Source organism: Oncorhynchus gorbuscha, linkage group LG06 (genome assembly GCF_021184085.1).
Source record: "Oncorhynchus gorbuscha isolate QuinsamMale2020 ecotype Even-year linkage group LG06, OgorEven_v1.0, whole genome shotgun sequence".
Taxonomy (NCBI): Eukaryota; Metazoa; Chordata; class Actinopteri; order Salmoniformes; family Salmonidae; genus Oncorhynchus; species Oncorhynchus gorbuscha.
The window spans coordinates 88,951,947-88,967,235 of record NC_060178.1 but is presented as its reverse complement, the minus strand read 5'-3'; the positions used below and the strand labels follow the sequence as shown (position 1 = coordinate 88,967,235).

General features: G+C 41.6%; 1 protein-coding gene across 4 annotated transcripts in view; it reads right to left on the bottom strand.

Annotated features, from left to right (window-relative positions):
- The window catches only part of LOC124038503, a 73,220-nt gene that overhangs the window by 54,474 nt on the left and 3,457 nt on the right, over positions 1–15,289 (bottom strand). Inside the window, exons 5-12 of one of the 4 annotated variants that reach the window (XM_046354475.1) lie at positions 10,627–10,743; positions 8,511–8,608; positions 7,085–7,200; positions 5,838–5,980; positions 5,211–5,379; positions 1,920–2,048; positions 394–569; positions 153–224 (exon numbers count right to left, since the gene is read on the bottom strand). In XM_046354475.1, coding sequence (XP_046210431.1) covers positions 153–224; positions 394–569; positions 1,920–2,048; positions 5,211–5,379; positions 5,838–5,980; positions 7,085–7,200; positions 8,511–8,608; positions 10,627–10,743 — 1,020 coding nt within the window. Of the gene's footprint in view, positions 1–152; positions 225–393; positions 615–1,919; positions 2,049–5,210; positions 5,380–5,837; positions 5,981–7,084; positions 7,201–8,510; positions 8,609–10,626; positions 10,744–15,289 lie in introns of those variants that run through there. The other 3 variants (XM_046354476.1, XM_046354477.1, XM_046354478.1) reach the window with 3 other exon arrangements.

Here is a 15,289-nt window from a genome sequence, read left to right as displayed (position 1 = left end):
GCAGACACAATAGGCTACATTGAATGCATCCAGTTTAAGAATGTGTATGACGATCCCAGCAGGAATAGAACCCAAGACCTTAGGAGTCACACTGAGAAACATACACAAGTCAACCCAGGAACACTTCCTGTAGGCCTGAAAAGTGCACTCACTTTGACCACATTCTTGTGAGGTTTCTCCTCCACCTTCAGTGTCTTGGAGAGATCCTGAGGAGAAAGGCAAGCCTGGCGAGGGAGAGGCCATAATGTATGAGCATTGTACTTCAACATACCCTTACATAATCTCTCACACACACACACACACACACACACACCTGGTTGCTTTGCTGGATAGTCACATGTACAGATATTAGCCAAATGCTTTAACATACACATCCACCCTCTCTCCATCTACCTGGTTGTTCTTCTCCACTAGACGTTTCAGTCTGACAATCTCCTCCTGCAGTTTTCTGATGACTGTAACACTGCTGTCCTCGTTGACTGTGGGCTTGTTGAAGATATTCTTAGCTCTGTTAGCATAGTGCAGCGTGCTCAGTGTCTCACTGTAGTTCACATCAGCGGGTGAAAGAGCTGGGCGGGAACATTGACAGGAACACATCGCTTACTAAAAACCACCTGTACAGGAGTTAAAGCAAATTATAATCCCATGACTGAAGCGTAAAACGATCTCAGATCGACTGTCTGGGGCCAAGTTAACAGTAGAAACACCACAAAAATCAGACCGTTTTCAATTTAGTCATTTTAATAACTTAATTTCAATAAAAACATACCTGTCCCTGACTTTTCCTAAATGTGTATTTTAGTAGTAGTACTTTGAGATAAATACCCCAAAAATACAACTTTTTGCATTTCTATCTCAAAATGACTATGCATATTAACAGTAAGAGCCAGGCGTCCACAAGTAACAATAGATCAGTTAAATAAATAAATCAATTTAAAATGTATCACAAATTAATATTTTGTTAAAGAAGGTCAAAGATTTTTATTTTCTTTAAATGATATTAAGACAATTTTATACCCATCAGACTACTGTCAATTTAATCTTGTCTTTAGACTACATCTAATATGTGTGTGAATTTAGTTTCAATATAGTTTAGGCTTAGTTTGGGTCAGGCATTATCTGGGCAGACAACTACTGTCTTACAAGCAGAAAATACATTATCATCTTATTTTAGTATTTACTTATGCCCTTCTGGATCAATCAATACATTTTCATTGTAGTAGTTTAGGAATTCCGACACGCCGAGTGTTAACCTTCCCTTTCATGTAATGAAAAAGTAATAACCATCATGTATTAAATTAGACTCATTCCAGCCCTTTTCAATATTGGATTCATATTTAATATACATCTCCCCCCCAAAAAATACTAAATCAAATTGTAAAAATCAATATAACATAAATCCGTCACAAAGAAGGATAACGAACTCAAGCCTGTATTTAAAATCAGCAGCTGTGCTAAACAGTAATACCCAAAGGAATACTATGAATATTCCCCACCAAATAGGTTACATTACTAGTTCCCCCTTATCAACATGTAAAGACATCGCTTAACGGCTTGGTGGAGGGAACAAAGAATGTGTTACACTGTGTAGTGTCAGAGGTAGGAATTAGATCAGTGGTATTAAAACTTTTTCAGTAGGGACACCATTTATTTCATGACCTCAACCCTTAATCTAATGGCAACCTTTAAAATCAGTACATTTCTATTTTTACATCAACAAGAAATAACCTTCAATTCATTACATTTTCATCAAAATCAAGTTATCCAATAATTATATTTACTCACAATGTTATTTTTCAATGTATTATTCTCAAAAAGTCTATTGTCCATTATAATAATATGTCCTCTTATTTGTATAATTTTTTAAAATATAGGATTGTGACACCAATTTGAATACCACTGACTAAGATCAACCATACTTGCTATCATGATGGTCTTGGAGTTTCCTCCCAGGCTGTCTTTCAGGAGCCAGGTCAGAACAGAATCTCTGTAGGGGATGAAGAGCTGCTTCTTCCTTTTTCCCTTGTGGGAGCTCCCTCTATCTCCTCCTCCAGCCATACACAGACATACAGAGCGGGAGACAGAAAAAGCCTGGTCAGAACAGTCTCTGTAGGGGATAAACAGCTGCTTCCTCCTCTTCCCATGGTCTGGGACTGAGAGGCTTCACTTACTCCCTAATGCTCCAATTTTTCAGCTAGGAGGACACACGCAGACAGAAAGAGGAGTTAGGACAAGTCTTTATAGGGGGACAAAGAGCTGCTTTTTCCTCTTGGTAACCCCTCCAACTCCTCCATGTAGAGACACACACAAAACTGAAATAGAAAATTACACAAAAACATCCTCTCCAAAGCCAACTACAAAAGCATGTAAGAATATGCCATAAAACTGGGCAGATAGAAATGGAATCATAAGTACATGTAGCTACCACTTGTGCAGCAGACTGATTTTAAAAAATGAATCCTTATTCAGAGTCTAATTGGTGTTAACTTATTAATAGCCTTACCGACTCTAAAATTGAGTAAGTTGTTGTGTCATGGTTGGCATCAGGCATGTGGTGTGGCACGTGCGTGTGTGTATCATGTCTGTGGCACTGGACATTTGAACGGTATAATTTCTTTAAAAATGGACATTGAGAAACGTACCGGACCCATATGCATTGGGGGCGTAACCTGATTAGTGCATCCAACAACAGTCGTCAGAAATCGCATTTAGAATATGGTAATTCCGCCTCCCGAGTGGTGCAGCAGTATAAGACACTGCATTGCAGTGCTTGAGGCACCACTACAAACAGCCGGCCATGACCGGGAGACCCATGAGGCGGTGAACAATTGGCCCAGCGTCATCCTGGTTATGGAAGGGTTTGGCCAGTATGTTCTTGTCCCATCACTCTAGCAACTCCTTGTGGTGGGCCGGGAGCCTGTAAATGGACTTTGGTCGCCAGTTGTACTGTGTTTCCGCCGACACATTGGTGCGGCTGGCTTCCAGGTTAAGCAAGTAGTGTGTCAAGAAGCAGTGTGGCTTAGCAGGGTCGTGTTTTGGAGGACCCAGGGCTCTCGACCTTCGCCTCTCCCAAGTCCGTACGGGAGTTGCAGCGATAGGACAGGACTGTAACTACCAATTGGATATCATGAAAAAGGGGTAAAAAGTACAAACATTATATTTATTTTTTAATCATTTATCTGATGCAACATACGTTTAGCTTAAAATGTTGATACAGGTGAATCTTCGTTCCATAATGCAATTGTCAAAAGCACAGCAAAGCGGTTTCATATGACAGATTAAAATATTGCTGTGTTTATAATGTGAAGAAACAATAGTGTATCAACATTTTAAGGCAAACGTTATAATCTGCTGCATTTTTTGTGGGCATTTAGAAAGAGGGGAGATTTAATATGCAACAACTAACATAGGTTGCTAATACAGTGGGGGGAAAAGTATTTAGTCAGCCACCAATTGTGCAAGTTCTCCCACTTAAAAAGATGAGGCATGTCATTTTCATCATAGGTACACTTCAACTATGACAGACAAAATGAGGGAAGAAAAATCCATACATTGTAGGATTTTTAATGAATTCATTTGCAAATTATGGTGGAAAATAAGTATTTGGTAACCTACAAACAAGCAAGATTTCTGGCTCTCAGACCTGTAACTTCTTCTTTAAGAGGCTCCTCTGTCCTCCACTCGTTACCTGTATTAATGGCACCTGTTTGAACTCAGTATAAAAGACACCTGTCCACAACCTCAAACAGTCACACTCCAAACTCCACTAAGGCCAAGACCAAAGAGCTGTCAAAGGACACCAGAAACAAAATTGTAGACCTGCACCAGGCTGGGAAGACTGAATCTGCAATAGCTAAGCAGCTTGGTTTGAAGAAATCAACTGTGGGAGCAATTATTAGGAAATGGAAGACATACAAGACCACTGATAATCTCCCTCGATCTGGGGCTCCACGCAAGATCTCACCCCGTGGGGTCAAAATGATCACAAGAACGGTGAGCAAAAATCCCAGAACCACACGGGGGGACCTAGTGAATGACCTGCAGAGAGCTGGGACCAAAGTAACAAAGCCTACCATCAGCAAGGGCATTGAAGACGAAACGTGGCTGGGTCTTTCAGCATGACAATGATCCCAAACACACCGCCCGGGCAACGAAGGAGTGGCTTCGTAAGAAGCATTTCAAGGTCCTGGAGTGGCCTAGCCAGTCTCCAGATCTCAACCCATAGAAAATCTTTGGAGGGAGTTGAAAATTTGTGTTGCCCGGCAACAGCCCCAAAACATCACTGCTCTCGAGGAGATCTGCATGGAGGAATGGGCCAAAATACTAGCAACAGTGTGTGGAAACCTTGTGAAGACTTACAGAAAACATTTGACCTCTGTCATTGCCAACAAAGGGTATATAACAAAGTATTGATAAAAAATACATATTACCAAATACATATTTTCCACCATAATTTGCAAATAAATTCATTAAAAATCCTACAGTGTGATTTTCTGGATTTTTTTTCTAATTTTGTCTGTCATAGTTGAAGTGTACCTATGATGAAAATTACAGGCCTCTCATCTTTTTAAGTGGGAGAACTTGCACAATTGGTGGCTGACTAAATACTTTTTTGCTCCATTGTATGACTAGGATTGTGCCTTTGCATACTAGACAATGAAAGAAGGTTTATATAAAATAATTGCCTCCACGGATATAGTCTGGTTTTGGCTAGGCTTCTTTGAAGCAAGACATGCCTCATAACATGTAATAAAATGTTCAGGTTTCAAAACAATTAAGTATATGTTTTCAAATGCATACTGCTCATTAGTGGTGTGAAACGCGCTGATGAAGCTTGCCTTTCGTTGCCTTTGCTATTTGAGATGCTGTAGCAGCAGCTCTCGCACTGTCTGACAGATTTTCTGCTCAAAGGCTCTGTATCCTGTACCCGTGTCATAAATAAGATCCATAACGAATATACTTCACGCAAAACAATTTGCAAATTAACCTATAGACTGATAAGCATGAACAGTAATATGCATTTCCATCGAGTAGAATTTCCATGAATGAATAGGCTAAAAAGCATAATTTTGCAATTCGATTGTTTTTCTTCTCCCAGACAATTGATCAGCAGCAATTTTATTTATTGGCTTTACATTAAGAAAATATGTAATCTGCTAAAAGCCGGCTAACAGAAACCCTGGTGTGTGTGTGTACTAAGCATCATTTACCAAGAGCAGAGATGACAATGCCCAGTGTGACCAGGGACTTGTTGATGTTGGCTCCTTCCTTCAGCCTGGCACCGGTGGCGCATGTGGCGTCAGCCCTCTCACTGCCTGCCAAATCTACCAGGTGGATCTTACTCACCATCTCACATGGCAGCTCTGCATCAAAACGAGCCTGGAGATGGGTACATATACTCTGAGCTGTTATCCATGGGAATGAAGGGAGGGAGAGAAGGATCCAAAGCAAACCATCCATTTAACAGAGGGGAACTAACAATCAATACTGTGCTACTTAACATATATAGCTGGATGTGGCTCAAAGCAAACATGTTCAATACTAATATTGGACAAATTTACTCAATAAATGGACTAACTGGCTCTTGAGGCCTGGTCTTCAGTTGCACCCTAAGGCTAGAAAATAATGTATTTACAAAATTAAGTGTCAACCACACACACCACTTGATAAGGTTATAAGCATGGTTGTGGGTTCAATTCCCTACAGGGATCACAGTGACACAGAAACATTTTTATGACTGAATGTACAATAAGATGCTTTGGATAAAAGTAGCATATATTGTTATTTTAATTCAAATAGATCTACTGAACACTTGGTCACTAACAGTGTGTGTGTACCTGTGTGAAGTTGATGGTGAAGATGGCATGCGAGCGGCTGCTAACATCGTTCATGCCCGTGCTCGACGTGGTGCGTTTGGCTTTCCCAGCATGCAACAGCTTCTCTATATCCCTGTAGTTCTGAACCAGGTGCTTCGACAGGTCTGTACACACACCCAAAGGAGAGTCACACCCAACACATCACATATGTGGACATGCTCAGATCCTGTTAGCCACTATGACCTGTCTGAGTTGGTTAGCATCATGTCTGTCTACGGCCCATACCAGTAGGAGAATCTCACTAGAGAAAGGAGCCTTGTCAACAAAGAACTATACCCTTTCCAGACTTACGGAAAGTGCCGCCTTTAAAGCACCTCGGCTACGACATGTTTGTTTGTCTGCAAAGGTACACTACAGCTTTTTAAATGCCTGCCATGAAACCTCTGGAGATTGTTTCGAAGCGCCACTGAACAGCCATTTTACTTGTCTGTAAAGGAAAGCCGCTTCTGGGACTAACGTCCATCACCAGAACTGTCAATTAAATCATCTCCAGCTGCCAGCACTCAGACCACTCTCCTTAAAAAAAGGGATGCTAAGGTTTATTAAATACTGTGACTTAACAAGACATTTAGTAGAAATAAAACATCTAGCTACCATACCATAAAAAAATGACACTGCAGTAAAATCAGCTATTTCTAATGTGGTCAGGGAAACATACAAATCATTCTACGCCAGAGGAGAGTTCTACTGTCTGAAAAAGTACAGATGTTTCTAATGCAAAACTTTTTTTAAATTCTCTTAAAAGGTTATCAATTGTTGCTATAGACACATCACTGTATCGGCATTCAGTCTGTAGCGGGTAATATAATGAATAGAATGGTCTTGGAATCTATAACCCTGGTAAATTGACTGGTAAAGTCATGGAGAAACTTGTAATGGCTGCCTGGTATTGTGATGCAATCATTTCCATGGCATTTTGGAATGTTCTACCAACTGATGCTGGATTGCCATGGTAATTTAGAATGGAATGTATTTTTGCAGTGTCAGTTGAGTTGACTCAACAAATCACAGCACAAATTGAAGTGTACACTTTCAGCTTTTACCTACTATACTCAAAATGGCTGCCAGTCCACCCATTATGCCATCATTGACTTGACTGGAGATGCCATCTCTATTCATTCTATTTATATGCTTGTCAACATCAAGATTATATCACTGGTCTGTTCTTAATCAATGGGGTAGTATGGTTGTGAGAGAGGAAGTCTTACCCTCCACATACGGCCCATCCTTGGGATGTTCTCCGACCTTGAGTCCTGACCCATTCTCTGGGCTCTTCTTAGTCGTTAGTAGATCCAGCACACGCTCGTTATAGATCTCCAGGTAACTAACAGAGGAACACATTGAACATTTCACGTCACCATCGTCGGGCTGCAGAACAATCTACCGCAAGCTTCCTTCAGTAGCTAAATGCTCTAAAGAGGTTTGCTATTTGTGGTTTAAACTACTAGTCTTCATTCCCCTATCACACCTCAGAGAATTACATCAGTCTGTGAAGACGTTAGAAAGCTTCTCCATTTCCTGATATCTGTCACACTGACATGGCTCCTTTCATTCAACCAGAAGAATAATATCAACACAACTTATCACTAGATCCAAATCATCCACTGACATAAATGGTATTTTCAAGCTCATTTTCAGCTCACAGTTAACGAATTACCCAATTAAACCATGCCAGAAAAACACATTAAAATCCATGATTTTTCTCATCGATTGTTGTACTGACAGAGATTAAAGAGACACTAACTTCAGAGAAAATCATATTCACCGCCTGAACAGAGACTCTGTTCGTTTGTTAGCGAGAGGAAATGACAGTGAATGTTATTGCTCAGTTGTTTGGAAAACTCGAGTCAACGACCTGCCTACTTTAATGCTCACAATGATTTCTCTGTGAGCACACAAATGAAAGCTAAAACAACTTCCACCTGAATACATTTTAAAACGCCTAGATGCTATTTATTGAATTACAATAGTTCTCACAACCCATTTATTCTGACAGTGGCTGGGGAAATGTTTTTATTTAGTCAAAAGCAAAAATAATTATTACTGACAGGAGAGACGTTAAATTACAGCGTTTCTTTATGCTCATTGGCATAGACATACTGTATGCACTCTGTACTCCTCAATCATTCACAATGGGCAGAAGTCTATTAAGGCAGAAGCTTAAGGCTTGCCAGTCAGGTCAGCTACTGTAGCAATTAGCTCAGCTAGCCTTTCCTATGAGGATTGGCAGTCAGGTCAGCTAGCACTTATCTATGGGGTTTGGCAATGAATTCAGCTAGCGGATAGCTAGCTATTATCCCTCAGACTTCCAGTTGGGGCATCCTCCACATATTGTTCTTATCTGCACTACTGGCTAAAAGTCTAGTCAGGTAAACGCAGCAAAAACCAACAGAGATGGCCGCACATGGTCCATTCCTCACTTGTCAGGTAATTAGTTACTTGTTAGAGAGGAGCTTAATTAATATGCCCTCCAGCCAAGACCATTGGACCACGGTGTCTGCCAGACGTATTTAAACTGCTACTGGTCCCCCAGAGGAAATCTGTACCTTGTAGCCATCTCTTGCGTCACCATAAAATGTTCCGTGACAGCATCCTGGTTGTTGTTGTTTGTTGCGCAGCAGTGCTGACTCTTACCTGACCTCTGTGCGGAAGGAGGCCCCATCCCCCTGGCTCTTCTCTGATATCTGACAGAACAGGCCTTCACAGATCCGTGGAATCAGAGCAAAATCTCCCTGCAACAGTAGAAAGTATGACAGAGGACTTACATTTATATTTGCTAAACATACATACTGTAATTATATAATACCCTTCAGAATTATTTACATTTATTATAAATTAAAACTCTATTTGATTAACCTTAGTACTATCCCTGTTCACCATTAGAGGCTGTGGTAAAACGTTTCCTATATTCCATCTCCTCTTCTGTCCTGTACACACAGACTCATCCATTCAGGCAACTGCTTTAACAGCCTACAAATACCAACTAGCCAGCCAGCCAGGGCATCTAATGTGGAGTTAGCGTCACTGAGGCGTAACAGCACGTCGGTCCACTCTGATTTGTGATGTCCTGTCCTTGTTTCTAATTAGCACACACTGCAGATAGTGAATAATGTTATTAACAACCCTGTATGATTATCCTACATGTTGACAGCAGCTCTGCATGGTGCCGTTGACCTTGTATAAAAGTCTCCTGGTGGTTAGACAAGCAGAAAACTCATTAGCCTCAGTCTGACTTGTGTACTGAGTGTTTCCTGTGCTGTGCAAGGAGGAGAGAGAGATCTGGGAAAGAGACTAAAGGGACGGGACTCAGACAACTCCACTCATCACATGTTCTGATTAGTGGAGAGTAACAAAATCAAATTTTATGTCACATGCGCTGAATTCAACAGGTGCAGATCTTAGTGACATGCTTACTTACAAGCACTTAACCGACAATGCTTTAAGAGGAGGAAAAGAAGTTACATTGAAAATCAGCGTAACAACTAATTAAACAGCAGCAGTAAAATAACAATAGTGATGCTTAATACAGGGGGTACCAGTACAGAGTCAATGTGCGGGGGCACCGGTTAGTAATATGTACATTTAGGTAGAGTTAGTGACTATGCATAGCAAATAAACAGAGTAGCAGCAGCTTAAGAGGGGTCTGGGTAGCAGTTTGATTAGCCGTTCAGGCTTGGGGTAGAAGCAATTTAGAAGCCTCTTGGACTTAGATGTGGCGCTCTGGTACCGCTTGCCATTCAGTAGCAGAGAGAACAGTCCATGACAAGGGTGGCTGGAGTCTGACCATTTTTAGGGCCTTCCTCGGACACAGCCTGGTATAGAGGTCCTGGATGGCAGGAAGCTTGGGCCCAGTAAGATACTGAGCTGTACATACTACCCTCTGTAGTGTCGTGCGGTCAGAGGATGAGCAGTTGCCATACCAGGCAGTGATGCAACCGGTCAGGATGCTCTCGATGGTGCAGCTATAAAACGTTTTGAGGATCTCGGGGCCCATGCCATATCTTTTCAGTCTCCTGAAGGGGAATATGCTTTGCCGTGCCCTCTTCACAACTGTCTTGGTGTGCTTGGACCATGATAGTTTGTTGGTGATGTGAACACCAAGGAACTTGAAGCGCTCAACCTGTTCCACTACAGTCCCGTCGATGAGAATGGGGACATGCTCGGTCCTCCTTTTCCTGTATTCAACAATCATCCCCTTTGTCTTGACCACGATGCGGGAGAGGTTGTTGTCCTGGCACCACACAGCCAGGTCTCTGACCTCTTCCCTATAGGCTGTCTCATCGTTGTTGGCTATCAGGCCTACCACTGTTGTGTCATCTGAGAACTTGGTGTTGGAGTCGTGCCTGGCCATGCAGTCATGAGTGAACAGGAAGTACAGGAGGGGACTGAGCACACACCCCTGAGGTGGCCCCGTGTTGAGGATCAGCGTGGCGTATGTGTTGTTGCCTACCCTCACCACCTGTGGGCGGCCTGTCAGGAAGTCCAGGATCCATTTGCAGAGAGAGATATTTAAAACATGGATACAATTGGTTCATTCAGGAAGAAAGTGTTTTTAAATTAGGAAAATTGGAACTTAAGGGTTTCTTACAGAATTGACTGAATTGAAATGGAATAATTGAAGGCAACACTACATAGAACTGCATATTATTTAATAGGATCTCTGTGGCAAACACTAACTCAACAAACAGCTCTGTGACCGGAGTGAATCAACAATAGTGCATATTATCATGGCTTCTCAAAAGTGACTTACTGGGCTTCCCATCATGGTATGAGACTTCCCTGATCCCGTTTGTCCATAGGCGAAAACACAGGCGTTATAACCATCAAACGCTGCCTCCAGGACATCACAGCCCAAGTCTTTAAACACCTGCAATGACACAGAAACATCATAGTGCAAGTCCTTAAACACAAGCAACTATATGCGCTGACCAACTGGCAAGTGTCTTCACTGACATATTCAATATCTCCCTGTTGGAGTCTGTAATACCAAAATGTTTCAAGCAGACCACCATAGTCCCTGTGCCCAAGAATACTAAGGTAACCTGCCTACAGTGGCTTGCGAAAGTATTCACCCCCCTTGGAATTTTTCCTATTTTGTTGCCTTACATCCTGGAATTAAAATAGATTTTTGGAGGGTTGTATCATTTGATTTACACAACATGCCTACCACATTGAAGATGCAACAGTTTTCTTGTGAAACAAGACAAAAAAACTGAAAATTTAACATACATAACTATTCACCCCCCTTCCCCCACCCCAAAAGTCAATACTTTGTAGAGTCACCTTTTACAGCAATTACAGCTGCAAGTATCTTGGGGTATTTCTCTATAAGCTTCGAACATCTAGGCAAAACTGCTCCAGCTCCTTCAAGTTGGATGGGTTCCACTGGTGTACAGCAATCTTTAAGTCATACCACAGATTCTCAGTTGGATTGAGGTCTGGGCTTTGACTAGGCCATTGCAAGACATTTACACGTTCCCCCTTAAACCACTCGAGTGTTGCATTAGCAATATGCTTAGGGTCATTGCCCTGCTGGAAGGTGAACCTCCGTCCCAGTCTCAAATCTCTGGAAGACTGAAACAAGTTTCCCTCAACAATTTCCCTGTGTTTGCATCCTCCATCATTCCTTCAATTCTGACCAGTTTTCCAGTCCCTGCCGATGAAAAACATTCCCACAGCATTAGAGGTCGACCGATTAGTCAGCCATACTGATTAATTAGGCCCGATTTCACATTTTCATAACAATCGGTAAATCTGCAAATTATATTGCATTCCACAAGGAAACTGTGGCAGGCTGACCACCCGTTACGCGAGCGCAGCAAGGAGCCAAGGTAAGTTGCTAGCTAGCATTACACTTATCTTATTAAAAAAACAAAAATCTATTTTAACAATCTCTTATTAACCTAGTAATATCATCAACCATAGCTTGTCCTGTGTTGCATATAAACAATGCAGTGCCTGTTAATTTATCATCGAATCACAGCCTACTTCACCAAACGGGTGATGTTTTAACAAAAGAGCATTCGTTGCACTAATGTACCTAATCATAAACATCAATGGTTTTCTTAAAATCAATACACAGAAGTATATTTATTTAAACCTGTATATTTAGTTAAGAAATTCATGTTAGCAGGCAATATGAACTAGGTCAATTGTGTCACTTCTCTTGCGATCATTGCATGCAGAGTCAGGGTATTTGCAACGGTTTGGGCAGTCTGGATCGTTGCCACAATTTTACATAATTATGACATGACATTGAAGGTTGTGCAATGTAAGAGCAATATTTAGACTTAAGGTTGCCACCGGTTCGATAAAACACGGAACGGTTCCGTATTTCACTGAAAGAATAAATGTTTTGTTTTCAAAATGATAGTTTCCAGATTTGACCATATTAATAAACAAAGGCACATATTTCTGTGTTTATTATATTAAGTCTATGATTTGATATAGTAGTGACTGAGCAGAGGTAGGCAGCAGCAGGCTCGTAAGCATTCATTCAAACTTTACTGCGTTTGCCAACAGCTCTTAGCAATGCTTGATTCACAAGCTGTTCATGACTTCAAGCCTATCAACTCCTGAGATTAGGCTGGCAATACTAGTGCATATTAGAACATCCAATAGTCAAAGGTATATGAAATACAAATGGTAGAGAGAGAAATAGTCGACGCGTCATAATTCCTATAATAACTACAACCTAAACTTAACTGGGAATATTGAACCACCAGCTTTCATGTTCTGAACAAGGAACTTAAACGTTAGCTTTTTTACATGGCACATATTGTACTTACTTCGTTCTCCAATACTGTGTTTTTCCATTATTTAAACCAAATTAAGCATGTTTCATTATTTAAGACTAAATATATTTTATTCATGTATTATATTAACAAGTGTTCATTGTTCATTCAGTATTGTTGTAATTGTCATTATTACAAATATATCAAATAAAAATTGTCCGATTAATCGGTATCGGCTTTTTTTGGTTCTCCAATAAATCAGTATCGGCTTTGAAAAATCGGAATCCGTCGACCTCTACACAGCATGTTGCTGCCACCACCATGCTTCACTGTGGGTATGGTGTCCTCGGGATGAGGTGGTGTTGGGTTTACGCCAGACTTAGCGTTTTCCTTGATGACCAAAAAGCTACATTTTAGTCTCATCTGACCAGAGTACCTTCTTCCATATGTTTGGAGAGTCTCCCACATGCCAAAGACCAAACATGTTTGCTTATTTTTTTCTTTAAGCAATGGCTATTTTTCTGACCACTCGTCTGTACAGCCCAGCACTGTGGAGTGTACGGCTTAAAGTGGTCCTATGGACAGATTATCCAATCTCCGCTGTGGAGCTTTGCAGCTCCTTCAGGCTTATCTTTGGTCTCCTTGTTGCCTCTCCGATCAATGCCCTCCTTGCCTGGTCCGTTAATTTTGGTGGGTGGCCCTCTCTTGGAAGGTTTGTTGTGGTGCAGTAGTCTTTCCATTTTTAATAATGGATTTAAATGGTGCTTCATGGGATGTTCCAAGTTTCTGATAGTTTTTAGAATTCAACCCCAATCTGTACTTCTCCACAACTTTTTTTCCCTGACCTGTTTGGAGAGCTCCTTGGTTTTATAGTGCCCCTTGCTTGGTTGTGCCCCTTGCTTAGTGGTGTTGCAGTCTCTTTCAGAACAGGTGTGTGTATATACACTGAGATCATGTGGCACTTAAATAAAGTCCACCTGTGCGCAATCTAACTAATTATGTGACTTCTGAAGGTAATTGGTTGCACCAGATCTTATTTAGTGGCTTCATAACAATGGGGGTGAATACATGTACATGCACCCCTTTTCCATTTTTTTGAAACAAGTAATTTTTTTCATTTCACCAATTTAGACTATTTTGTATGTCAATTACATGAAATCCAAATAAAAATCAATTTAAATACAGGTTGTAATGCAACAAAATAGGAAAAAGACTGACCAGTAGCACAAACATCTGTAGCCATGAAGTGCTTTGAAAGGCTGGTCATGGCTCATATCAACACAATTGTCCCAGAAACACTAGAACCACTCCAATTTGCATACCATCCCAACAGATCCATAGATGATGCAATCTCTATTGCACTCCACACGGTTCTTTCCCACCTGGACAAAGGGAACACCTGTTTGAGAATGCCATTCATTGACTACAGCTCAGCGTTCAACACCATAGTGCACTCAAAGCTCATCACTAAGCTAAGGACCCTGGGACTAAACACCTCCCTCTGCAACTGGATCCTGGACTTCCTGACGGGCCACCCCCAGGCTGTAAGATTAAGTAACACATCCGGCACACTGATTCTCAATCAATCAAATTTATTTGTAAAGCCCTTCTTACGTCAGCTGATGCCACAAGGTGCTGTACAGAAACCCAGCCTAAAACCCCAAACAGCAAGCAATGCAGGTGTAGAAGCACAGTGGCTAGGAAAAACTCCCTAGAAAGGCCAGAAGCTAGGAAGAAACCTAGAGAGGAACGAGGCACCGGGGCCCCCTCAGGGGTGCGTGCTCAGTCCGCTCCTATACTCCCTGTGCACTCATGACCGCATAGCCAGGCACGACTCCAACACCATCATCAAGTTTGCCGATGACACAACAGACCTGATCACAGACGAGACAGCCTATAGGGAGGAGGTCAGAGACCTGGCAGTGTGGTGCCAGGACAACAACCTCTCCCTCATCATGATCAAGAAAAATGAGAGGATTGTGGACTACAGGAAAAGGAGGACCAAGCACACCCCCATTTTCATTGATGTGGCTATAGTGGAGCTTCAAGTTCCTTGATGTCCACATCACCAACAAAATAACATGATCCAAGCACACCAAGACAATCATGATGAGGGCACTGTTACGTACTAATTCTCAGAGTAAAAACTCAACTGACACTATGAAAGCTTAACCAAGTTTATTCTTCCCAGAGGATCAATACAGCTGCATTAGACAAAGACATTGTTCACACAAGCACTGATATTTAACCCTTTCTCCTAGGCCAAGTCTCCTCCTACACATCTGAACAAACATTGTGTCTTTACTGCTAGGCAGGACAAAGTAATACGGCCATAAACGTACTTCTCCCTTAATGTAACCTGACCGGATCTCGACCCCCCCTTCATCACTAATCCATGGCTCTCTCCCCTTATCAATGTCTGCCACATGTGATCGCTTCCCTGCACTCAATATTTAAATAAGATACCTGATATAATGCAAACATTACACATTACCCTCTCTCCCTCAGTGATATGAATAAGTATATTTCATATTCTCAGAACCCAACAGCACGACAAAACCTATTCCCCCTCAGGAGACAGAAAATATTTTGCAGGCGGCCTCAGATCCTCAAAAGGTTCTACAGCTGTACCATCGAGAGCATCCTGAATGGTTGCATTACTGCCTGGTATGGCAACTG